The sequence below is a fragment of the Hoplias malabaricus genome, chromosome Y (assembly GCF_029633855.1).
Source record: "Hoplias malabaricus isolate fHopMal1 chromosome Y, fHopMal1.hap1, whole genome shotgun sequence".
In the NCBI taxonomy this organism is placed as follows: Eukaryota; Metazoa; Chordata; class Actinopteri; order Characiformes; family Erythrinidae; genus Hoplias; species Hoplias malabaricus.
The window spans coordinates 1,560,543-1,587,202 of NC_089820.1; the positions used below are offsets into that span (position 1 = coordinate 1,560,543).

General features: G+C 37.4%; 1 protein-coding gene across 1 annotated transcript; it reads right to left on the reverse strand.

Moving 5' to 3' along the window:
• Window positions 1-1,347: 1,347 nt before the first annotated feature.
• On the reverse strand, window positions 1,348-24,741 carry LOC136677826 (trichohyalin-like). Its single transcript, XM_066655486.1, has 14 exons — window positions 24,620-24,741; window positions 13,341-13,466; window positions 13,143-13,235; window positions 12,102-12,164; window positions 11,788-11,946; window positions 11,196-11,345; window positions 9,555-9,713; window positions 9,254-9,409; window positions 8,414-8,538; window positions 7,749-7,940; window positions 7,126-7,303; window positions 6,860-6,969; window positions 6,070-6,129; window positions 1,348-5,508 (listed from the first exon to the last, which is right to left on the reverse strand). Exons 1-14 carry the CDS (start codon window positions 24,717-24,719, stop codon window positions 1,930-1,932), a joined length of 5,250 nt encoding a protein of 1,749 aa, XP_066511583.1. The 5' UTR covers window positions 24,720-24,741; the 3' UTR covers window positions 1,348-1,929.
• Between the last annotated feature and the right edge of the window lie 1,919 nt (window positions 24,742-26,660).

The window sequence follows — 26,660 nt, forward strand, 5'->3', positions numbered from 1 at the left end:
CAGATTTTAATTGACATTTGTGAACTAAAATATAGTTTCTTTTTTTTGGGTTCGGGTCACCTTTGTTGTTTTGATGTCTTGGTGCTCTATTTTTTCCATATGTGTTTTTCCTTCTTCTCCCTTTTCAGATTCATCCCTCTTATTAGTATTTTTGATTTGCTCTTCTTCTTCATCATCATCATCTTCCTCCTCCTCATCTGTTTGATCCTCCTCTCCATCTGTCTCATCATCGCTGAGCTCTATGGTTCTGTGGCTGTAGACTTGCTGAAAGTCATGTGTGAAAAAAAAACAATTAATTAAATAAATATATATATATATTAATCATAGTGTTTCGCTGAAATATTAATAGAAATGCTTACATGAAATATAATATTGGATTTAGTTCAGGCAAAGAGGAAAAGTGTAAGAAGGTAGTGGGGAGTTCTCACACACACACATTTCATGCAAAACAGCATTCTTGCTCTCGTTTTTTTTCTCACTCAAACACTCAGATGACAAGGTGTGGAGGGTTTGATAATCTATAAATCTGCTAAGGGTGGGTCATATTACAAAATTCTCACCTGGCAAAAGCAACTGTAATCCCTTCAGTTTCCTCATTATAGTTCAGCATTTCTGAATATTCAGGCTCAAATTTTACAAATACTGATGTGTTAAGTCCACCTAAATAGAAATCTCTATTGTAAATAAAGGAGATTTAAAAAAAATACTTCTTTGCATTAACTAATGCAGCATTACATGAGACCATATATAAGGCTGTAACTGCTTTATCCTATTCAGGGTTGTGGTGGGTCAACTAGGGACACCTTTGTGTAGCCAGACCACCTGTCAACAGGCGTTTTTGTTTTTTGGATTTTATGAGGAAACCGGAATACACGGAGGAAACCCCCACATACATGGGGAGAATTCACAGTTCCCCAAAACCTTGGAGCTGTGCGACAGCGACACCAACTGTTGCACTACCATGTTGCCCTAATTAAATACATGTAAGTACTGGTAAAATTATTATTATTTTTTTAATATAAGGATGTAGCAGTTGACTTGTCATTTAAAAACCCAACAGATTTTATTGAAGAACAGGGTGTAAGTGTTTGCAAAGAATAAACAAAGAGAGACAGAACACGGGAAGGAAAAATAATAAAACAATAATAAAAAAGCAAGAAGAATGAAGTTTAACATAAGATCCCAAAAAGGAGACAATTACTTAGACAGTGCATACAAAAACAAAATTAAATTATATCCACTTTATGAAGCCATGGATACTTCAGAGAAATATACTGGAGTTAGTGGCAGTTAAAACATTATAAAGGCACTTAAAGCATGATTATAAAATATAATGTGGGTGTAAGCACAAATTATGTTCTTAGAATGAGCTGAAATCAGAAAAAAAAATTCAGAAAATTAAATTGCAGAAAAAAAAGCATAGTACAGTAAAACATGTAGTACAGTTGATCAGTTCCAGTATCTTTAAATGTTCTCTAGATCACATATAACACTTAACATAATTTAAATATTATGTAAACAATGTTTGAAAAATGAGGGTTGGAAAAAGACTGAGGATCTGTGAAAAGGCAGGTGGGCATGCCTACATCTGTCCAATCACTGGACTCAGTGTAGAGCTTTGTATGCTGCAAAGTCAGGTTTTGCTTTTTGGAATTCTTTGAATTTTTTTTTTTATATATATTTTTGATCTGCAGCCAGAAACTGGGGATATGATTATGGAGGCACTAATATATATATATGTTACGATGTGGTTGAATATTAGTTTACAGCAGCACATTTGCTAGAGAAACTAAGAATAAATAAATATGACAGGTATTTCTAATAATGTGGTCTAATAATGTTTGTCTTTATATACCTAATAAACTGGACACTCCGTCTATACCTGGGGTACTGAGAGAGTGGCTCATAATGGGGCTTTGTTTTGCAGGCTCATTTTAAATTAAGGTATTGAGGTAGAACATCATCCCAGAACTGCCGAGGCTCCTGTGAATCAGAGTCTGATTGGCTTCTCCTTGTTGAGCTCTGTTTAGTTCTGCTTGATGACTTGGACTTTTTGGCCTCTTGTTTTAATTTGTGAGCCTTTTCATTCCATTTTCCTTTCATTTTTGATATTTGTTCTTTTTTTTCATTTTCACTTTCTGCTTCTTCATCTTCGGCACCCTCAACCTCTTGTTCTTCCACATATTCTTCTTGCTCTTCTTGTATGTCTGCCTCTTCCTCCTCCTCACACTCTTCATCCTCTTGCTCCTTACCACTTTCCTCCTCCTCCTCCTCTTTGTTTTCTTCAGCTCCCTCACCTGCATTTTCCTCTTCCCTCTCTGCATCACTATCTTCCTCTACTGCCTCATCTTCTGCTTCATCATTTTCCGCTTCCTCATCTTCCTCTTCTTCCCTCTCTGCTCCACTATCTTCTTCTACTTCCTCTTCTTCCCTCTCTGCTTCATCATCTTCTTCTGTTTCCTCATATGCATCATCTTCTCTCTCCACTTCACTAATTTCTTCATCTTCACTCTCTGCTTCACTACTTTCTTCCACTTCTTCGATTTCATCTTCTCTTTCTGCTTCACTTTCTTCCACTTCTTCATTTTCATCTCTCTCTGCTTCACTAATTCCTTCCTCTTCTTCATCTTCAGCTTCACTCTCTGCTTCACTTTCTTCCAATTCTTCATTTTCATCTTCTCTCTCTGCTTCACTGCTTTCTTCCACTTCATCTTCAGCTTCACTCTCTGCTTCACTTTCTTCCACTTCTTCGTTTTCATCTTCTCTCTCTGCTTCACTGCTTTCTTCCACTTCTTCGTTTTCATCTTCTCTCTCTGCTTCACTGCTTTCTTCCACTTCATCTTCAGCTTCACTCTCTGCTTCACTGCTTTCTTCCACTTCTTCGTTTTCATCTTCTCTCTCTGCTTCACTGCTTTCTTCCACTTCTTCGTTTTCATCTTCTCTCTCTGCTTCACTGCTTTCTTCCACTTCATCTTCAGCTTCACTCTCTGCTTCACTGCTTTCTTCCACTTCTTCGTTTTCATCTTCTCTCTCTGCTTCACTGCTTTCTTCCACTTCATTTTCATCTTCTCCTTCTGCTTCAGTACTTTCTGCCATTTCGTCTTCATCATCTCTATCTGCTTCACTACTTTCTTCCATTTCTTCGTTTTCATCTCTCTCTGCTTCACTACTTTCTTCCCCTTCTTCATCTTCAGCTTCCTTCTCTGTTTCACTACTTTCTTCCACTTCGTCTTCATCCTCGCTCTCTGCTTCACTATCATCCTCTTCTTCCTCTTTTTCATTCTCCTGCTCTGCTGCTTCTTCTTCGTCTGCTTCACTAAGTTCATCTACACTACCCTTCACTTTCTCATCTTCTGTTCCACCACTCCCCTCTGCTTCTGCCCAACTCTCCTGACTCTTTTCTTCCTCACCTTCATTTCTACTTTCCACTTCATCCCCCTCTTCATCTTCTGTTCCACCACTCTCCTCTGCTTCTGTCCCACTCTCCTGACTCTTTTCTTCCTCACTTTCATTTCTACATTCCACTTCATCCCCCTCTTCCTCATCTTCTCCCACACTCTCCCTTTTCCCCTTGAACCCCTCCTCTTCTTCAGAAGTGCTCCTTTCTCGTTCTTCTTCTTGTCCTTCCATACTCTCATTAAACTTTCTTCTATCCTCCTCAGCTTCACTAATTTTTTCTGATCGACGTTCCAATTCAACTTCACTATCCTTTTCTTCTGATTCTTCCACTTCCTTCTCCTCATCCTCGCTCCGGCTCTCTTCATCTTCGCCTAATTGTTGACTGATCTCGTCATCCTCCACCTTGCTTGCCTTATATTCTTCTTCTTCATCTTGCTCCTCATACTCACTCTCTTCCTTGTCTTTGCTTACCTCACTTATTTCATCTTCTTCTCCTTCTGACACCACACTATTAATTCTTTCTTCTTCAGACTCTGTGTGAAGAGTTCTCTCGCTTGTAATTGTGTCTTTGTCTTCCTCATCATTTTTCAAATCACCTGTCTTACTCTCTTCCTCGCTATTCACCACACTGCTGCTTTTCCTTCCTCTCTTCATCAATCCATCACTGTCTGTTATTTCACTATTTTCCTTATCCTCTTCCTGTGATACCTGTCTATACACATTCCCCAGTGTCTGTTGTTCTCTCTCACTTCTGTCAAAACTTTCCTCCTCTTCTGATGAATGAGCCTGAGAATGAGCCTGAGAATGGAAGCGGGAGATATTTTCTGTATCCTCATCTAAAGGACCAGGTTCAGATATTACATTTATTTTAACTGCCGTTCTTTTGCTTGGTTTCACCTCTTCTGAAAACTCAGTGACCGACGAGGCATCTGAAAGTGTCCGTTCAGAAAGTGGATTTGAACTCACTCTACCAGAATGCGCTTGTGTTGCAGATTGTGAGGAGTTTTCAACTGTTGCTTTAGACAGGAACTGGCTAGTGGTCACCGCTCTCACCAGATGCACAGGACTCTCTGGTCCCACATCTTGAATAAATGAGGCTGATCCCCTGAAAAGTTTCTGCAGCATGTTCTCTGATTGCGTGAGCTCTGATTCTGACTTTGCACTCTCTGTTGCATTGGGTAATGATTCAGAGCCCGTGGACATTGTTTTGGTTGTTTTTTTTGTTTTCATATTTCCCTTAGAATGTAAAAGGCTCAGGTCCTTTTTAGTAGATACCTGAGCTTGAATGTGAGGTTTGCTACTAGTGCCAAAAATTTTTTCCCTTTCCTCTCTTTTTGCATGCATTTTAGAACCTGATGTTGTGTCAGATCCAGTGGTAGAATCTGGTGATTTGATCTGAATAACAGTTGGCTTACTATTCACCTTCAATATTTTACCTTCAAGCTCTACATGATTGTGTTTTGCCTGTGGGGATTCAGCAACAATTTTTTTAGATTTTTCTTTACTTTGCTCGTCTTCTTTTGGCTTCCTTCTTGTCATGGTGTCTTTGTCCCCGCAGTTTTTTTGCTGCCTTTTGCTCTCTGACTTCTGTTGAGTTTTTAATCCTTTTTTGTCTGAATATTCTTTGCTTGCACTGTCTACTTCTTGATGCTTCAATTCGACTAAATGAGGTTTAGTAACAGGCTTGCTGAGATCTCCATGACTTGGCTCGGCATATCTTTTATTCTTTTTAGTATCAGATTTAGTTTTATTTCCAATCTCTATCATTTGTCTTTGCACTCCTGTGTGAATATGGGGAGTTTTAGACTTATTTCTGCTAATTTCAGCCACGCTTGATGGTTGAGGCTCTTTTTTAACTTTACTGGTCTTTGCTTTGTCTCTGGTTGATCTGCTTTCTTTCGTTGGTGTCAGAGTATTCTCCTTTTCACTGCCCCAACTCTGAGAGCTTTGACAGAGACTCCTGGAAGGGGGAGAATCCCTAAGCAGTGAGCTGCTACTAGAGATTCTCAGTAATTCTGTGGGCAGAGCCTTAAGCCTAGTAGAGTGGGCAGGGTGTTGTGCAGGCCGTCCTGCCTCCTTACCGTGCTTTTTCACAACCTTAACCTTCTTCTATCCAAGCCCCCGGAAGCAGAGGACAAAAAGAGGGAAAGCATTAGAGAGAAACGAATGAACATGCAGTGCAGGATGAATGAGAGCTGAATGAACTCAAAGCTGAAAAACAAATAAGAGAAAAGCAAAGTCAATGGCAAACGCAGAGTAAGAGAGAGCCATGCTGAGGGAGGAAATGACTAAAAATAAAATTGCACACTTCGGAAAAGACAGTTAATTTACCCGTGTCAAATAGTCTTTTATATATATTAACTTACATTCACTTTGATGAGACTGTATTGTTTAAATTTTTTGTGATATTAAAAAGAGCAATAACACATATTACACCAGGTGGTGTAAAATATAAGGACTAATGTTTCCATGTATCCACAGTGTATACGGTGTTCCTAATGTTTTCACTCTTGTTGGCATTCAATACACCATGCAACATGTTTCTGATAATGACAGAAGAACTACTGAATAACAGTGGCCTTTTAGTATGGCTTATAGAAACACCTTGGAAAATGCTATCTATTTTAAAAGATTTTCCTACTAATTTATCAGCAACTCTCTGCCACTTACCTTTTGAACAGGAGACAATGTAAGAGTCTTTTCACCAGGATCCATCTTCATTACATGAGTCTGTCAATGCAGAAACAATTCAAAATATTTTCTGTCAATATTATACTTTTTGGTCAACATCAAGAACAATGTGAAGCATTGTGGAGGTAGCATCATGTTCTATGTTGCTGGCAGTGGAACTGGTGCATTGCACAGAGTTGATGGAATACTAAAAAAAAAAAGTATATAATACCAGAAAACTCTTTAGCACTCCCTGAAGTATTTAGCTAGAATATTGGAATGTTTATATACAGCTTGGTGTTCTAACAGGACAAAGAAACAATCAAGATTATATTAAGTATTTAGAAAATCCATCCAAAAGACCTGACCTCAGCTCTATAAAAATTGTGGTCTATACCAAAAGAACAGGTCCATGTTAGGGGGAAAAAAAGGAGAACTGTAACATTTCTGCACAGAGGAAAGGTCAAACATGTGACTGGCAGAAATTTATTAACAGCCAACAAAAGTGTTTGTTAAAGGTAAAAATTGCTAGGGCCATTTAATCAAATACTCGTGTGTGTTCTTTGTATAATTTTGATCTGAATGTATAATTTTTTCCCTGTGTTCTTTTCAGAAAACCCACTATAAATTCAAATGTATGTACTGCTTTTTGTCTTTTGCAATAAAGATTGAATCCAATCATTCAGGCAATTGAAACCCAAAGCTCTATGTAAAATTTTGACCACTACTGTAAATACAATCTGTACCAGCTAACATTTAAAGTATAATACAGTATTATATTTTCACTCACTAAATTTAATAAGTCAGTGGTTTCTCCCAAATCCTTCACACTGTCACTGTCCTTGCTGGTTTCAACAGTAGAATGGTTCCCATCAACTTCATCCTCTTTCATCAACTGACCTAACAAAAAGATTAATATGCTGTCAAAAAAAAGCAATTTTTTAATTATGGACTGATAACATCTAGAACTTTGTATGGAATGTACATAAAACAGTTATGTTTTATCACAACCATGAATCTCCAAATTCAAGGAAAAATGAATTCAAGGTTTATTACCTGTGCTACACAGGCCATTTCTCTGAAGGCCATTGGTGGTCCTACTGTTGTGCAACTCTGTGGGAGCCAGTCGGGATGGCAATGTTTGACTAGACACAGGTAGAGCTATGCCATGGTAACCTGAACTAAGAGGTGGAAGAGTCCGAAACATCATACCAAATTGCTCTGGAGAACGTTCCTACAACCAAAAGAAGACTTTTAAATGCACTGCTGAAATTTTATATTTGTTGTAAAGATTGCCTTTATACAGTCATAAGTAAAGATTTGAACACTGACGTTAAATTATGATTGTTGATTTTTTCAGTTAAAATAATTTAACACATACTCAACAGGAATCATAAGTATATAAGCCATTTCCTGTGATTTGTTGTGCACAGGTTCTTTTTTACTGAGTTTAACATACTGGAAAAAATAAGTGGCTTATATGCTATTTAGCCTTATATATTTGAGACATGCTCTCCATTACTGGAGCTCACTCATTATTATTTGTTGGACTATTAACCCTAAAAAGTTACCATAATTTCCCATGCTGATGTGCCTCCTAAAGGGGCAAACTAATATTTAGTTAAGCTTTAGTAATTATGTATTGCAGTAAAAAAAAAATAAATGTAGAGTGTACGCACCCTCTCCCTGCGTCTGACACGGGCTGATAAGCTTCTGTTCAGGCTGGTCTGAGTCACCGTCTCTCCAAGGAGCTCTGTATAGGACCTCTCAAGATAGTCCTCAGTGATGTCATCATCCTCTAGGATCACATCTTCTGACCCTTTGATCCGAGGTTTGGCCAAAACTAGCATGTGACATCCACCACATGCAACCTAGCACACATACAAGTTTGATCCCATGCACTGTGCAGACATTACATTTATGTACATTCAGTTCATGGAGGCCGACATAACCTTAACCATAACTACACCTTGGTTAACATTATCCTTGCCCTAATCTTAAAATATTTCAGTTTAAAACGTATTGATTTACACAGAGGAGACCAAAAGCTAGACCCCACAACAAAGAGGAGTCTACAGTATTTAAATAATTAAAGTAACTAAGTAGATTTTTGTCATCACAACTTGAAGCCTTTATATAAAAACACACATCCGATATAACAAAAATATCTATACGTTTTAGTGCATAAAGTGGAAAATATTTGGGAGAATATATAATAAAAAACTGTCCCCTCCAGGGTGTGTCCCTGCCTTGCACTGTGATTCTGGGGTAGGCTCCAGACCCACCGTGACCCTGGGATAAGCAGTTACAGACAGTGAATGAATCAATGAATAATAATACTTACAGACTGCACATTATATTTGAGAAATTGCGGACATAATGTTGGTTTAAACTGATTGGTGAAATTCTCCTCTCCTAAACCCAGCTTTCCATGACGACCATCACCAAATGTGTAGAGAAGGCCACTGTCTGAAATCATCACAATGAAATAAGAAGTACTGACCTGAATTCAATAGCATTACACAGAAACATACAACTGATGACAAGCCTCTGGAGGGCAAGGGCAACGTATAAGGCCAACACACTGATTTTTTTTAAAACTGCTACTAATGCAAGACCTGTGAAATGAAAATACCCCAAGGATACCTCAAACTGCCCAGATCAGTTAGAGCAGTTGACAGTCATCAGTGCAACCTAGTACTGAGCAGTATTATAGGGGTCAGTTGTGTTTTCCTCCGGCAGCTGAGGCATCACATGCTTAGACTGCTGCACCTCTCAGGATCCCAGTATATGATGCTTTGACATTTATAACATGAAAAAATTATTTTACCTGATGAATCTAATACATATTCATTAGCATTTGGAGATTTGAAAAACTTTTGCTTTGAACGCAAGGGATTCAAATGAACCCAAAACTGAGACTGCATGTCAAAGCATATTGTAAAATAAAAAACAAAATAAACATAAGCAAAACTAAAAATCAAGGAAAAGCCTAAAGGACAATACAACAACAATATAAAGTCATGATATTAAAGGAAGGATGGATGGATATATAGATAATAACATAAGAACCTGCTTTTATAGTGTCTTTATTTTAGGCTCCAATAAACCTGGGAGATATAGTGTACCTAGAAAGATGAGCTGAGGGCTATGTTTTGGTGCTACAGAAGAGGCCATGAGTTACCTGTGAGAACTGAAGTATGATTTTCTCCACACGCTATATGTTTTACTCTCCCCTTGCGGAAGTGCTCCACCACTCTGGGCAAACGGGACTCGAAGATAAATGTGCCATGACCCAGCTGGCCAAACTGACCCAGGCCAAAGGAATATAGGCAATTCTCTGAGTCACACACACACACACACACACACACATTTATATATTGGATTGGAGCAGGAATTACATAGAGAGAAAGAGATGTGACCACAAAATAAGTTTTCTTCTATCAACAATCTCTATACTGTCTTAAAGAGACATGTTTTCATACCAGTGAGAGCTACTGTGTGTCCTCCACCACAGGCCACCTGAAGAACTCTTTCAGTGATGCCTTGCACTTGCTGTGGCACTTTGTGATTAGGAAGCTGTGTTGTTGACAGCCCCAGCTTTCCACTGTCCCTCTCGCCAAAAGTGAACAAGGCCCCGTCCACTGGAAAACTCAACACAAATGCTACTTAGCTACATTGTTTCTAATAGCATTCATGTTAAATAATACAGATTACAGATCTCAAGTAATAAGAAACACATAAATCCTCAACTCAGACTTCCTGTTTCCCTATAATATTTATATCCTAGAGGATACAGCAATAATAGCACACAGGAAGTAGATAAAAGAAAATGCTGAACATTTGAAAATGTTCATTTTCATAATCACGGAATTAAAAACTTTAAAGCAAATGGAGATGGTAAGAATCTGCTGGGAAGAGAAAATATGTCAATAATGACCCCACACATACTGAGGACAATAGTTTGAGTTTGAGCAAAATAATCGCCAAATATCACAAAAGAAAAAATTGCAGACATTATATAGGTCTTGGGCTCAAAATGTCTCCCAAACTACAATCAGATGTCACCTGTATAACCACAGGTTATTTGGGAGGTTTTGTCGCTGATGTCAAAAATCAAAGAGAAAAGAAAAAAAAAATAGAATTTGCCAGCAGTTATTGTGTTCTATGGTCAGATAAGAACAAAACAGAACTTTGTGGCAACAATCCCAGGGGTATGTTTAGCATAGATACAAGAATAGCCATGCAGAAAAGTACCTCATCATAACTGTGAAGTACAGTGTTATGTCTGATTTTATGGGCCCGTTTTCCTTCCAAAGTCCGACATTCATGTTATTATGGACTCCAGATGCCAACAGACATTAAATCAAACCCTGACTGCCTCAAGGAGGAAGATCAAAAATAGCTGGATTTCCAGCAACACAAACTCAACACATAAATGCTTCACTGACGACAGAACCAAGGTTTATGCCATCCCAGCAGAAATGTACACTCAGCGCTATATTGAAACACTGCAGATGTACTGTAATATCTTTACACGTACTTCTGGAAAGATTGTTTGTTGTTCCTTACATACTGCCCCACTGCAGATTACAGATTTTGTGCAATTCTGAAACACTAGTCAGCCATGAAAGCTGTCATGATTATGAAATGTCATTATAACTTCTTAACTTCAGACAAACAAATATTACCTGCTGTCGCCTTCTATGTCTTTCTGTTCCCACAGAATTTTGTCAAGACCAAGCGCATGCACAGAAATGTAATTGCTTTCTTTTAGAATCTGTATCACACAATTCATATTCTGTTGCAATATAAACATATAACTGCAAAAGTATCTTGGGCAGAATAATCAGCTAAAATAACTGTAACTTTCTAAACAAACAGCAATAAAATAAAGCAATAATTCAACAATCCAACATTAGGACATTTATTTGTAAAAATCAGAATTATTTTTTTCTTCCCACACATGGATTTGTGATTGATTAAATAATATACCAAATATTGCTCTCATTAAAATGAACACGATACACTGTGCATTTTTTATTTTCAATAAAAAATACAGCGTCTTCAGACACATTTACTGGACAGCACAATAGTATGTAATGTGTCTGCGTGAGTGTCTATACCGGTGATGTAGGCAGAGTGGTAGTAGCCACAGGAAACCCAGGTTACTCGTCGCCCAACTGACAGTTCCAGAGGAGTCGCAGTGCCAGCTTCTTTACCCAAACCGATTTGTCCTTCTGAATTATCACCCCACACAAACAGCCTTCCATCCTCTAAGAGAAGACAGCAAAAGAGACAAAGTATAACCGTAATTCTACATTTAGTACATCCTGCCATAGAACTTCCCTGGCTTTTCTCAATCCGTAGATCTTCAATAATATTACTGGAGAGCAAAGTTTAATTTGGTATTTAATATTTCTGGGACATATAAATTGAGCTATTTTGCGAATAGTGGATACTAATTTGTAAAGCATCTGTGCTATTTTTACATGAATCACACTTACATTTTTGTTATAAAATGAGAATAATAACTCTTTTAAGCATAAAACTCATGCAGTTTATGAAGGGCAAACTGATGCTGGATAAAGAGCTGAAAACATTAAAGGCTTTAAATCCTGTCTTAAAATGTTCTTATGGCAGAAATGAAACCAAACCTACTCATGTTGTGTGCCTTATACAGTTTACACTCCATTACAGTATTTTATATGCCCTTACGCATAAGGGCAGCTGATGTGTTAGAACCGGCAGTGAGCATTTTGATGGGTCCGTGTTTAGTGAAGAAGTCAACCAGCTGGAATGAGGGTCTCTCCTCATAGTCTCCAAGACCAAGCTGACCTTCGTTATTTCCACCGGCTGCATACAGGTTACCACGCGCTGACAACAAAAGCAAAAGCAAGTGTCACATTCCCTAACACTGGCAATTTGTGTTCACAACTATCAACCTAATGGGAAAATACTCCAAGCTCATTTACTGGTAAGACTTTTGTTCTTTAAAGGAAAATGTACTAAGGTGATCTAAAAATACTTACTAGTGTAAACTAGGGTATGAGTCCTTCCACAAGCAACAAGTTTTACTTTTTCAGATTTCAGTGCTAAAACAAGAGAAAAAAATGCATGTCTATAAAAGTGTATTGACCATTCCACAAGTGGTGGTTTCATAAATCCGAGTTGACCATTTGCCATAAATGTGGAGAGATGTGTTGCTTGACCGAGAGAGGTGTTACTTAGAAATAGAGTATTCTTCAAGACAAACTCTACTGTCTAAATCACAGGTTCATAGGGGGTCACAAGAGTGTTTCTTCAAAAATATATACCAGTACACACTCTGACGTGAGTACACTGTCTCACGGAGCACACATTTCGTACATAGAAATGATAGATGGTAGATTTTGGCTGATTTGCTGTAAATATTCCACTCCTGCAGCTCCTCCCATGAGAAATGTATTAACTGGTCTGCTGTAGATCTGTCACCAATTATTTTAATTTTTGTAATTTCTTTTTTTTAAGATGTAACTTCTGTTTTTTGTTTTTTTGCTGCTGCTGCAAGTAAAAAATGCAATACATAATGTTGGCAGTTTATTTTTACAAATTTACTGCACTTAATTTCAACTGTGAGTACACATTTAATAGACAGGACAGACCATCACATTTAAAATTCCTGAACATTTATTTAAATAAATTAAGCTTCAAATGAAAAGTACCACTATTGTATTAACAAAAAAGGGATAAAAGATAAAAGAGCAGATTTAATTGTTCAACCTGCCATCTTATTAATCAAGGTCTAAGCAAACACCTTCCCAGAGCTCTAGGTTTAAATAAGATTATGGACCACTCCAGATTGGGATTAAGACTCTTAAGAATCAATGGCTTTGTCTTTTCTCCTTCAGTAACACTAAAAACACCATAATATGCCATGTCAAAGAAGTCAAAGAGGCACTGCTTCAGCTGAATATTATAATCATTTCTTGTATTTTGTGCATGAATTGACTGATGTAGTAGCTACTAGTAACAGCAAGACCCTGATCAAATGTTGTCTTTATGATAAAACAAGGCAACTGAAAATGGCATACCTTTCACACATGTAGGTTTGTTCATGCTGCTCTTTGTTCCAAGACCTAACTGTCCCCAGTTATTACTGCCAAACGTGAACAATTTTCCCTTTCCTGAATGAGAAACATTTCAGACAATTAATTAGATGCACTGGATTCATAAGAAATCCACTATTTACAATAATGCTTTAAAAATGACAAACCACTGCCTGTACAAACCTGTAATAAGTGCTGTGTGCTCATCTCCACATGCTATCTTTAGAGGGACATCATTTTTCAACCAGAACTTGCTGGGGACATTGTCTGCAAATTTACTTTTACCAAAAGTGAAAACAGCCCCCGAATCTGTTAAATAGAATGGAATAATATCATAAAAGCATTTAATTCCCCAGCAATTTGCATTTCAATTGCCCATAAAATAAATTCCTATGATACATGTATTCTCTGTCTTTAACTACTCTGGTATGTTGCACAAGACCAGATCGAGAAAGTTAAATGTAAAACCAATGGGAGTGAGACCGTTATGTCTTCTCATACACTGTGAAAAATTAAGCTTACTAATAACATTGCTCCAAAAAAACCCTTCAAGCTATATATAAATTCAAATATAACCATACAACTAAACTGCCATATATATATATATATATATATATCATTGTAGTGGGTGATTAATTACTACTAAATTTTGTGATGGAAGAAGAGCTGATCCCTTCCTTTACTGGAGAGCCCAGTGAAGAGTTTAGGTAGATGGTATAGTGCAGCACTAAATGATACAGAGCAAGTTGTGGGCGCAGAATTGGTGAGGGCTATTAATATCACTGATAGACCATGTTTGCCAAGGAATCAGAAATTGTAGAGTCTGTAGTTTAGCTTACTGCCTCGCATTAGACGGCCGCTGACAGTTTATGACTTTACAATCACAGAAGTAGAGAATATGTAAATAGTCATTAACGAGGCAAAAATGGGAATGGCTAGGGGTGCAGCAGTGTTTAAATAGTGCGACATGGTATGAGAGAGGCGTGCTGGAGCTAGCACTCACAAGTTTAATTGAGGAATTTAAATGTGCGAAGGTGAGTCACAAGATGACTTTGTTAGGTCCTAAGGATGCAGTGGTACAAGCAGCACCAGCAGTCACAAAAGCAGGAAGCAAGTGCAATCTGCAAGTGGCAAATGATTCATGAGTAGGAGGAGGAGACAAAGCGCACAACAGTAAAACAAGGCCAGTGGCTTTGTTAGGAGAATTTAAAGAAGCTTAGTATTACTTGGCAAGAGGTTTGGCCAATGAAGTCGAGTCATATTCAACAGAATCTTGGACAGTGGATAGGTGAAAACCCTAGTTATAGATTATGTACAGGGGTGAGCACCCCTGCTTAGGGGTCGGCATACATAGAGACATAATCAGGTGCTTAGGGTATTAGTGTGTTTACTGGACAGGAAACGCCTATAGATTAATGCACTGCAGAGTGTTTGTAATAATAAATTGGTTAGATTTGTGTGTGAGGGGGAAATTTGTCAGGAGAGTTTGCAGGATTAATATATTGGTGACTGGAAATTGTTGGTGGATGCAGGTAAAAAAAAAACTACAGGTCCCAGACTGCATTAACTACACTGAAGCCAGACATGATGCTGTACTCTGAAAGCAAATGGATGGTTTATTTCATAGAGTTAACCATTTCATTTAAAGATGCAGTACATGAAGCTTTTGAATAGAAGAAACTGAAGTTCACAGACTTGGCGACTGAAGTGAGAGAACGCGGGTGGCAGGCACATGTAAGTCCAGTGGAAATAAATGTTAGGGGATTTGTCTGCTACATCCCTGCTTATGCAGTTTCGCATCAGGGGCTGAAAAGAGCTATCAGAAGTAGCTGAAAGGTCTAGTCAGTGGGGGTCGATAAAGAGAGCACAGACTAGTCAGGGAAATATACTGTAAATGTGTTTGGGTACGTGGAGGACAGACAGGTGAGTGGTGTGCTGTGATACATTATTGCGGCTGCTGGTGATTTATTTCGTAAAGTTCACATGTAACTGGTGGCACTGAGCATGCATTAATGGTGCCAGTGGGGCTTGGTCACCAGGGTTGCCAGTATGGATTTCAATTATTGTGTTTTCACCAAGGGGTCAATGATATTGTAAATGGTGCATGATACATTTATATCTATACTATACTAAATCAGTATATTGAATAATTGTAATATATAGTGACGGCATGATGGCATAGCAGGTAGTGTCACAGTCAGACAACTCCAGGTACCTGGAGGTTGTGGGTTCAAGTCTGTGAGGAATTTGGTGTATTCTCCCCGTGGGTTTCCTCCGGGGGCTCCGGTTTCCTCCCACGGTATAAAAACACACGTTAGTAAGTGGATTGGTGACTGTGTAGGTGTGAGTGAATGTGTGAGTGTGTGTCGCCCAGTAAAGGACTGGCGCCCTCTTCAGGGTGTGTCCCTGCCTTGGGCCTAGTGATTCCGGCTCTAGATCCACCGCGTTTCTGAATTGGATAAGCTGTTACAGACAATGAATGTATGTAATGTTTAGAATATATATTAATATTTTGCAAAGACACTATATTTTCACAAAACACAACTAGACCAATATGAAGATGTTCAGAATTACTATCGTTATGAAATATTATGCTATATTTCGATATGCTATTGAATCGAAACAAACTGCTGCTGCACTTTAAACAAATGGTTTATTATGATAATTCGAATGTTCGAATGTTCGACTATAAATGTTCGGATGTACATCCAAAAAAACACCCACAAAATATACTGAAGTCAAGCCAGCCTCCACTTGGAAAAGCTTGGTCAAGCCAGCCCCCACTTAGATTTGGTGGAACGTCGTATTCTGAACATTACGGTAATAGCGTGCAGAGGAACAAATTTCTAAATAAAAGCCAAAAGTCAATGACAGGAAATGTATGTAATAATAAATAATTTTCTAAACAAATAATAAATGGATAAACAACAAATATTTGCTATTTTGTGGAAATGATGAAGATTTTAGGACATGACTCTCAAGTCACTCTGATGTGCCATTTAAAAAAAAGGCCCTTTGTGTAGTCCTATGTCTGTAAATTTAATTCCAAATTTAAATAATTATTAAAAAGAAACCTTTAGTTTGCACAGAACAATTTCACTTCATAATCATAGTACACCACCTGATTATGTCACTCAATTAATATAAAGTCATTCTGATGTGTCATTTCAAAATAAAGGCCCTTTGAATTGTCCCATTTCTGTAAATTTAATTTCAAATGTAAATAATTATTAAAAAGAAACCTTTAGTTTGCACAGAACAATTTCACTTCATAATCATAGTACCACACCTGATTATGTCACTCACTTAATATGAAGTCATTCTGATTTATCATTCCAAAATAAAGGCCCTTTGAATTGTCCCATGTCTGTAAAATTAATTTCAAATTTAAATAATTATTAAAAGGAAACCTTTAGTTTGCACAGAACAATTTCACTTCATAATCATAATACCACATCTGATTATGTCACTCACTGAATATCAAATCATTCTGATGTGTCATTTCAAAATAAAAGCCCATTGAATTGTCCCATTTCTGTAAATTTATTTCCAAATTTAAATAATTATTAAAAGGAAACCTTTAGTTTGCACAGAACAATTTCACTTCATAATCATAGTACGACATCTGATTATGTCACTCACTTAATATGAAGTCATTCTGATGTGTCATTTCAAAATAAAAGCCCATTGAATTGTCCCATTTCTGTAAATTTATTTCCAAATTTAAATAATTATTAAAAGGAAACCTTTAGTTTGCACAGAACAATTTCACTTCATAATCATAGTACCACACCTGATTATATCACTCACTTCATATGAAGTCATTCTGATGTGTCATTTCAAAATAAAAGCTCTTTGAATTGTCCCATTTCTGTAAATTTAATTCCAAAATTTAGATCATTATTAAAAAGGAAACCTTTAGATTGCACAGAACAATTTCACTTCATAGTCGTAGTACAACACCTGATTATGTCACTCATGTAATATGAAGTCATTCTGATGTGTCATTTCAAAATAAAAGCCCTTTGAATTGTCCCATTTCTGTAAATTTATTTCCAAATTTAAATAATTATTAAAAGGAAACCTTTAGTTTGCACAGAACAATTTCACTTCATAATCATAGTACCACACCTGATTATGTCACTCATGTAATATGAAGTCATTCTGATGTGTCATTTCAAAATAAAAGCCCTTTGAATTGTCCCATTTCTGTAAATTTATTTCCAAATTTAAATAATTATTAAAAGGAAACCTTTAGTTTGCACAGAACAATTTCACTTCATAATCATAGTACCACACCTGATTATGTCACTCATGTAATATGAAGTCATTCTGATGTGTCATTTCAAAATAAAGGCCCTTTGAATTGTCCCATTTCTGTAAATTTAATTTCAAATTTAAATAATTATTAAAAAGAAACCTTTAGTTTGCACAGAACAATTTCACTTCATAGTCATAGCACAACACCTGATTATGTCACTCATGTAATATGAAGTCATTCTGATGTGTCATTTCAAAATAAAGGCCCTTTGAATTGTCCCATTTCTGTAAATTTAATTTCAAATTTAAATAATTATTAAAAGGAAACCTTTAGTTTGCACAGAACAATTTCACTTCATAATCATAATACCACATCTGATTATGTCACTCACTGAATATCAAGTCATTCTGATGTGTCATTTCAAAATAAAAGCCCATTGAATTGTCCCATTTCTGTAAATTTATTTCCAAATTTAAATAATTATTAAAAGGAAACCTTTAGTTTGCACAGAACAATTTCACTTCATAATCATAGTACCACACCTGATTATGTCACTCATGTAATATGAAGTCATTCTGATGTGTCATTTCAAAATAAAGGCCCTTTGAATTGTCCCATTTCTGTAAATTTAATTTCAATTTTAAATAATTATTAAAAGGAAACCTTTAGTTTGCACAGAACAATTTCACTTCATAATCATAATACCACATCTGATTATGTCACTCACTGAATATCAAGTCATTCTGATGTGTCATTTCAAAATAAAAGCCCAATGAATTGTCCCATTTCTGTAAATTTATTTCCAAATTTAAATAATTATTAAAAGGAAACCTTTAGTTTGCACAGAACAATTTCACTTCATAATCATAGTACCACACCTGATTATGTCACTCATGTAATATGAAGTCATTCTGATGTGTCATTTCAAAATAAAAGCCCATTGAATTGTCCCATTTCTGTAAATTTATTTCCAAATTTAAATAATTATTAAAAGGAAACCTTTAGTTTGCACAGAACAATTTCACTTCATAATCATAGTACCACACCTGATTATGTCACTCACTTCATATGAAGTCATTCTGATGTGTCATTTCAAAATAAAAGCCCATTGAATTGTCCCATTTCTGTAAATTTATTTCCAAATTTAAATAATTATTAAAAGGAAACCTTTAGATTGCACAGAACAATTTCACTTCATAATCATAGTACCACACCTGATTATGTCACTCATGTAATATGAAGTCATTCTGATGTGCCATTTCAAAATAAAAGCCCTTTGAATTGTCCCATTTCTGTAAATTTATTTCCAAATTTAAATAATTATTAAAAGGAAACCTTTAGTTTGCACAGAACAATTTCACTTCATAATCATAGTACCACACCTGATTATGTCACTCATGTAATATGAAGTCATTCTGATGTGTCATTTCAAAATAAAAGCTCTTTGAATTGTCCCATTTCTGTAAATTTAATTCCAAAATTTAGATCATTATTAAAAAGAAACCTTTAGTTTGCACAGAACAATTTCACTTCATAATCATAGTACCACACCTGATTATGTCACTCATTAAATATCAAGTCATTCTAATGTGTCATTTCAAAATAAAGGCCCTTTGAATTGTCCCATTTCTGTAAATTTAATTTCAAATTTACATAATTATTAAAAGGAAACCTTTAGTTTGCACAGATTAATTTCACTTCATAATCATAGTACCACACCTGATTATGTCACTCACTGAATATGAAGTCATTCTGGTGTGCCATTTTAAAAAAAGAACTATTGTAAATGATCACATTTCAGCTATATTCACTCCGGATGTTGGAATTGTTATTAAAAGGAATCCTCCAGTTTGCACACACCACTTTCACTTTATAATGAAAGTACTCCCCCTAAATATATGTCTCTCACTTAATATCAAGTCATTCTTGTGTGCCATTTCAGATTAGGACCACTGTAATCAATCAGATTTTAATTATATTCACTGTAGATGTTGAAATTGTTAATAAAAGGAATCCTCCAGTTTGTAAACACTACTTTCACTTCATAATGATAGTACAGCACATGCAAGCATCAATCATTTAATGTCATACTATTGTAGTGTGTCTAATTTGTTCATCCACTCATTACATCCAGATCACATTACTGATATATGTGCTCCCAATGTGCTCTATTATGCTAACGAAGCAAGTCCAATATGCTGCTGTAAAGGTTCTGACTTGATGGAAAACAATGGATTACATTACACCTGAACGTCAGTCACTGAACTGGTTATTGGTAAGACTACATTATATATTTTAGGAATGTTTTTTAAATTGGCTTTATGGTCATGTTCCTATTTTACCTTAGTGAAATGATTGTACACTCTTAAAAATAAAGCTGCTGTCAGAGGTTCACAGTCACGCCCTCGTCCTGTCATGCCCGTTTTCCTCGCCATGTGCTCTCTCAGCACATGGCTCTGTCTGTTGCTGTCCTTGTCTCCGCCCATGTCCCGCCTTTGTTCCGCCTCCTTGTCCGCTGTCCTCATTATCTGTCTCAGGTGTGTCTCGTTTGTATTTGTTTAAATGTCATTTTTTTTGCTGTTTCCCAGTCAAGTCATGTCATTTCATTTTGTGTTGTTAACTTCCTAGTCAAGACGTTTCGTTTAGTTTCCCAGTCGTGTTGTTTCTTCCTTTTTCATAGTCATGTGGTGTTGTTTCTCTCCCACTTCAAGTCAGGTTGTTTTTGTTTCCTAGTCGTTTCATTTTGTTTCCAAAGTCATGTCGGTGTGTGTAATTCTCATTTGTAGTCATATCATTTCGTTTTTCTCCCCAAGCCTTGTCATTTCTTTCCTCCAAGTATCGTTGTTTTGCCTCCAGTGTATCCGTGTCTTGTTTCTTAGTTCGGTCTGTCTCTGTCGTTTTCCTCATTTCATTTCATATGTCTAGTTGTTTCCGTAGTTGCCAGTCTTTGTTTTGTTGTATCTTTTGTTTCATTAAAATTACTGTGTTTTAGCAAGTGCGTCCGCCTCCGTCAGTCCGCCCCGCTAATCGTGACATTCACTGAGTGACGCCATAGGAGAAGTACTATTGGTTCCATGAAGAACCATCTTTCGGAATATTTTAAATGTGTAAAAAAAGCCACAGTCACGGGTGCAGAAGCGGCCGGAGCCACAGTCACGGGTGCAGAAGCGGCCGGAACCACAGTCACGGGTGCAGAAGCGGCCGGAGCCACAGTCACGGGTCCAGGAGCAGCTGGTGCCACCTTCACGGAGACAGGAGCGGCTAGTGCCGCCTTCACAGAGACAGGAGCGGCGGGTGCCGCTTTCACAGAGACAGGAGCGGCGGGTGCCGCCTTCATGGAGACCTCCAGACATGCCAAGAGGCTTGCAAGCTTCTCCTGGAGATCAGGAGGGAGTGCAGCGACGTCCTTGGGAGCAGAGGGCCCTGCGACGACGTCCACGGAGACAGGAGGCCCTGCGACGACGTCCACGGAGGCAGGGGGCCCTGCGACGACATCCACGGAGGCAGGGGGCCCTGCGACGACATCCACGGAGGCAGGGGGCCCTGCGACGACATCCACGGAGGCAGGGGGCCCTGCAACGACGTCCTGTACTGGAACTGTTAAGGGTTTAGGGGGTCTGATGGGAGAACTCTTGAGGGATTTCTTTAACCATGGATCCCCCAGAGGTGCGCCCCTGTTAGCCTCACTTCCCTTGTCCTGAAGTCGGAGGCTAACAGCCCCCACCCTTAACCCCCCAAAAAAATTTCCCCGGACCTGAAGGGGTAATCCACCAGCGAGGGGGTGACTCCAGCATGCTTCTAACGCCAGTTCCTTCGATTCACACTGGAGTAATCACTCGGTACATGAGTCGACTACTCTTGAAGGCGCTGAGGAATCGCGTCGTGCATGAGCTGGAACCGGCTACTCCATTCCGAAGCCGCCTTTAAAACATACCCCACAGGATCTCTGGGGCCTATACGGAATGGTGTCCGGCGAATAGCACACCTCGCAAAAGGATTGTCTGTGTTAGCTGTGTCCTTATAGTGATTGGTCATTCTGTCATGATTAGCGGGGCGGACTGACGGAGGCGGACACACTTGCTAAAACACAGTAATTTTAATGAAACAAAAGATACAACAAAACAAAGACTGGCAACTACGGAAACAACTAGACATATGAAATGAAATGAGGAAAACGACAGAGACAGACCGAACTAAGAAACAAGACACGGATACACTGGAGGCAAAACAACGATACTTGGAGGAAAGAAATGACAAGGCTTGGGGAGAAAAACGAAATGATATGACTACAAATGAGAATTACACACACCGACATGACTTTGGAAACAAAATGAAACGACTAGGAAACAAAAACAACCTGACTTGAAGTGGGAGAGAAACAACACCACATGACTATGAAAAAGGAAGAAACAACACGACTGGGAAACTAAACGAAACGTCTTGACTAGGAAGTTAACAACACAAAATGAAATGACATGACTTGACTGGGAAACAGCAAAAAAAATGACATTTAAACAAATACAAACGAGACACACCTGAGACAGATAATGAGGACAGCGGACAAGGAGGCGGAACAAAGGCGGGACATGGGCGGAGACAAGGACAGCAACAGACAGAGCCATGTGCTGAGAGAGCACATGGCGAGGAAAACGGGCATGACAGGACGAGGGCGTGACTGTGAACCTCTGACAGCAGCTTTATTTTTAAGAGTGTACAATCATTTCACTAAGGTAAAATAGGAACATGACCATAAAGCCAATTTAAAAAACATTCCTAAAATATATAATGTAGTCTTACCAATAACCAGTTCAGTGACTGACGTTCAGGTGTAATGTAATCCATTGTTTTCCATCAAGTCAGAACCTTTACAGCAGCATATTGGACTTGCTTCGTTAGCATAATAGAGCACATTGGGAGCACATATATCAGTAATGTGATCTGGATGTAATGAGTGGATGAACAAATTAGACACACTACAATAGTATGACATTAAATGATTGATGCTTGCATGTGCTGTACTATCATTATGAAGTGAAAGTAGTGTTTACAAACTGGAGGATTCCTTTTATTAACAATTTCAACATCTACAGTGAATATAATTAAAATCTGATTGATTACAGTGGTCCTAATCTGAAATGGCACACAAGAATGACTTGATATTAAGTGAGAGACATATATTTAGGGGGAGTACTTTCATTATAAAGTGAAAGTGGTGTGTGCAAACTGGAGGATTCCTTTTAATAACAATTCCAACATCCGGAGTGAATATAGCTGAAATGTGATCATTTACAATAGTTCTTTTTTTAAAATGGCACACCAGAATGACTTCATATTCAGTGAGTGACATAATCAGGTGTGGTACTATGATTATGAAGTGAAATTAATCTGTGCAAACTAAAGGTTTCCTTTTAATAATTATGTAAATTTGAAATTAAATTTACAGAAATGGGACAATTCAAAGGGCCTTTATTTTGAAATGACACATCAGAATGACTTGATATTTAATGAGTGACATAATCAGGTGTGGTACTATGATTATGAAGTGAAATTGTTCTGTGCAAACTAAAGGTTTCTTTTTAATAATGATCTAAATTTTGGAATTAAATTTACAGAAATGGGACAATTCAAAGAGCTTTTATTTTGAAATGACACATCAGAATGACTTCATATTACATGAGTGACATAATCAGGTGTGGTACTATGATTATGAAGTGAAATTGTTCTGTGCAAACTAAAGGTTTCCTTTTAATAATTATTTAAATTTGGAAATAAATTTACAGAAATGGGACAATTCAAAGGGCTTTTATTTTGAAATGGCACATCAGAATGACTTCATATTACATGAGTGACATAATCAGGTGTGGTACTATGATTATGAAGTGAAATTGTTCTGTGCAATCTAAAGGTTTCCTTTTAATAATTATTTAAATTTGGAAATAAATTTACAGAAATGGGACAATTCAATGGGCTTTTATTTTGAAATGACACATCAGAATGACTTCATATGAAGTGAGTGACATAATCAGGTGTGGTACTATGATTATGAAGTGAAATTGTTCTGTGCAAACTAAAGGTTTCCTTTTAATAATTATTTAAATTTGGAAATAAATTTACAGAAATGGGACAATTCAATGGGCTTTTATTTTGAAATGACACATCAGAATGACTTCATATTACATGAGTGACATAATCAGGTGTGGTACTATGATTATGAAGTGAAATTGTTCTGTGCAAACTAAAGGTTTCTTTTTAATAATTATTTACATTTGAAATTAAATTTACAGAAATGGGACAATTCAAAGGGCCTTTATTTTGAAATGACACATCAGAATGACTTTATATTAATTGAGTGACATAATCAGGTGGTGTACTATGATTATGAAGTGAAATTGTTCTGTGCAAACTAAAGGTTTCTTTTTAATAATTATTTAAATTTGGAATTAAATTTACAGACATAGGACTACACAAAGGGCCTTTTTTTTAAATGGCACATCAGAGTGACTTGAGAGTCATGTCCTAAAATCTTCATCATTTCCACAAAATAGCAAATATTTGTTGTTTATCCATTTATTATTTGTTTAGAAAATTATTTATTATTACATACATTTCCTGTCATTGACTTTTGGCTTTTATTTAGAAATTTGTTCCTCTGCACGCTATTACCGTAATGTTCAGAATACGACGTTCCACCAAATCTAAGTGGGGGCTGGCTTGACCAAGCTTTTCCAAGTGGAGGCTGGCTTGACTTCAGTCAAAAACATCCAATTATAACATCCTCAACCAATTTACCTCAACTGCGCTTTCAGCATTGCATTATAAGCTGTATGTTAGAGAGAGAGAGAGAGCGAGAGAGGCGTGACCATATGGCATAGTTGCCCCTGACAACGCATAGCCCGCTACTTGTGGCTACTCTGCTCGCAACAAATAAAAGACAAGTAACTGCTAAAGTGTGAAATGTCCAATAACTGACGCAAAGCTTTATCTGTCCTAATCCCTGTTCACATGACTTGCGTTTTCCGGTGCACTACAATCCTATATCTTTTCGGTTATTGCCATTAGGCAGGGTTAATGACAGCAATAGTTGATTCAACATTAACTTAACCGAAACATAGCTACTTATCTTACGTTATAGCTCTTGATTAGCTAAAAAAAACACGTACATTGTAATGAGGAAACACAAAAACAAAGCAGTTCATCCTACCAGGTATTTCCTCCCCTGCCTCTCCGGCCATCTCTACGCCACTAATGAGCTTATAAATAACCGCGGCGCTGTCTGTCCGCAGAGTTTTGGCAACCCTCATCCAAAATAAACGCCACTTCCGTTTTAAGTGATTCATTTCAACTGAGTCAAATCACTAAGACGAGTCGGCTCTTATGGACTCCTCCAAATGACTCTTCATTCCGTAGCGCTGCCATTTCGCCCAGACGAGTCAGCTGTATTATCTTTTAATTTTCATTAAACCCCAATTGATCCGTAAGACAAAAATACATTATGCGTATGAAAACAATTTTAATAAAATGTTAATCTCTCAAGACACTTCAGGTATAAAATACCATTTATTTATTTGTGTGTGTGTGTGTGTGTGTAGTATTTTAATTCAAAGTTTAAACACTCTCCTGCTGTTTTTCATCTAATTTTAACTGTTAAATTGTATTCACATATGACAATTTATTATTTTATTTAATAACCTAAAATTTAAATTTAATTGGTTACATTTTTGTGTGTCAATAGATTGCCCACGGCCGAAACACGAGCAAATTGGCCATAGCCATAGGAGAGATTGAGGTGTCTCTTAATTTTAATTATGAACAATTAAGAACAGCTGAACAATTTGTCCTGTGGCTGTTTGATTTGCTTGTCTCGGCCGTGGGCATTCTATTGAGATGGACTCCCCCCTTGTGGTCAAGTTGGTACAGCCTGCAAATTCTTAGCACCTAGCTTCTCAAAAATGTTTTCCCCGTTCATCTTAGGAAGCCTGGGGAAGGATGAGAAAATAAATCTGCAGGTCAAAGCTGGAACATGATAGCAGCTTTTCTCTCTTGTTGCAACTGGTATAACATGCTAAATGTTTAATTGGGATATGGTATATTCTATCATCAAATCTGTACTGCATAGTTTAATGTGTTTTTATACTTCACATGAACAGTGATTAAAAAATGTCTAATGATATATTTTGTAGAAACTTAAATAGTTTAACATGCTTCTACGGTTTAACTCTGTCTTTTTGTTTCTCCTACTTTAATTTTAAAAATGTGTTTAATTTCTAGATCATTTATATCAGCTAACACCTCCTGGCTGTGACCAACTGGGTGTCTTTCAAACGTGGTCCAGGAATATAATAAAATCTTCACTTCTGGTTGAAAAATGGCCTCTTGTGGTCCCCCGAATGCAATCATGCCATGTGTGAATTGGGGATTTAAAAAATAGATGTTGGCCAGAACTTGAGCATGAATTTTGCTATTTGAAAGGGATAAAGACCCGCTGGCCTAAGACACCGGGATGGTGGAGATTCTCAAAATACTGTCCTCGTACACAGAACACTTGCCAACAGAACACAGTCCCAATTGCCAATACTAACTAGTTTTGAGATTGTAATATGTAGTATAGTTACAAGTGTCAAAATTAATGTCAAGAACAAGTCAATGGCTGAATATGTGTTCTCCCTGTGTCTGTGTGGGTTTCCTCCGGGTTCTCCGGTTTCCTCCCACGGTCCAAAAACACACGTTGGTAGGTGGACTGGCGACTCAAAAGTGTCCATAGGTGTGAGTGAATGTATAGTGAGTGTCACCCTGTGAAGGACTGGCACCCCCTCCAGGGTGTGTTCCTGCCTTGCGCCCAGTGATTCCGGGTAGATTCCCGCCACACCACGACCCTGAACTGGATAAGCGGTTACAGACAATGAATGAATGAATGAATGAATTACTAAATTCTGGAAAGATGGACACTACTGTCCCAAAATCCAACAGAAAAGGATAAATGAGGAGCTTTTCATAACAGTCACAGTAAATGTTTAAATGTTATAGTTTGGGCTTATTTATTTACTAATTTCCTTACAGTCTCTGTGTAAATTTTGCTTACATTTGCAAGTACGAGGCCTCATACGCCTTTTCAAATTTATTGGGTATTTTCATTCATAAACATTGAGGAGATCTAGAAATTTTGCTCACATTTGCAAGTATGAGGCTTTAAATGCCATTGCAGTGTTGTTGGGTAGTGTGTGTGTGTGTGTGTGTGTGCAATA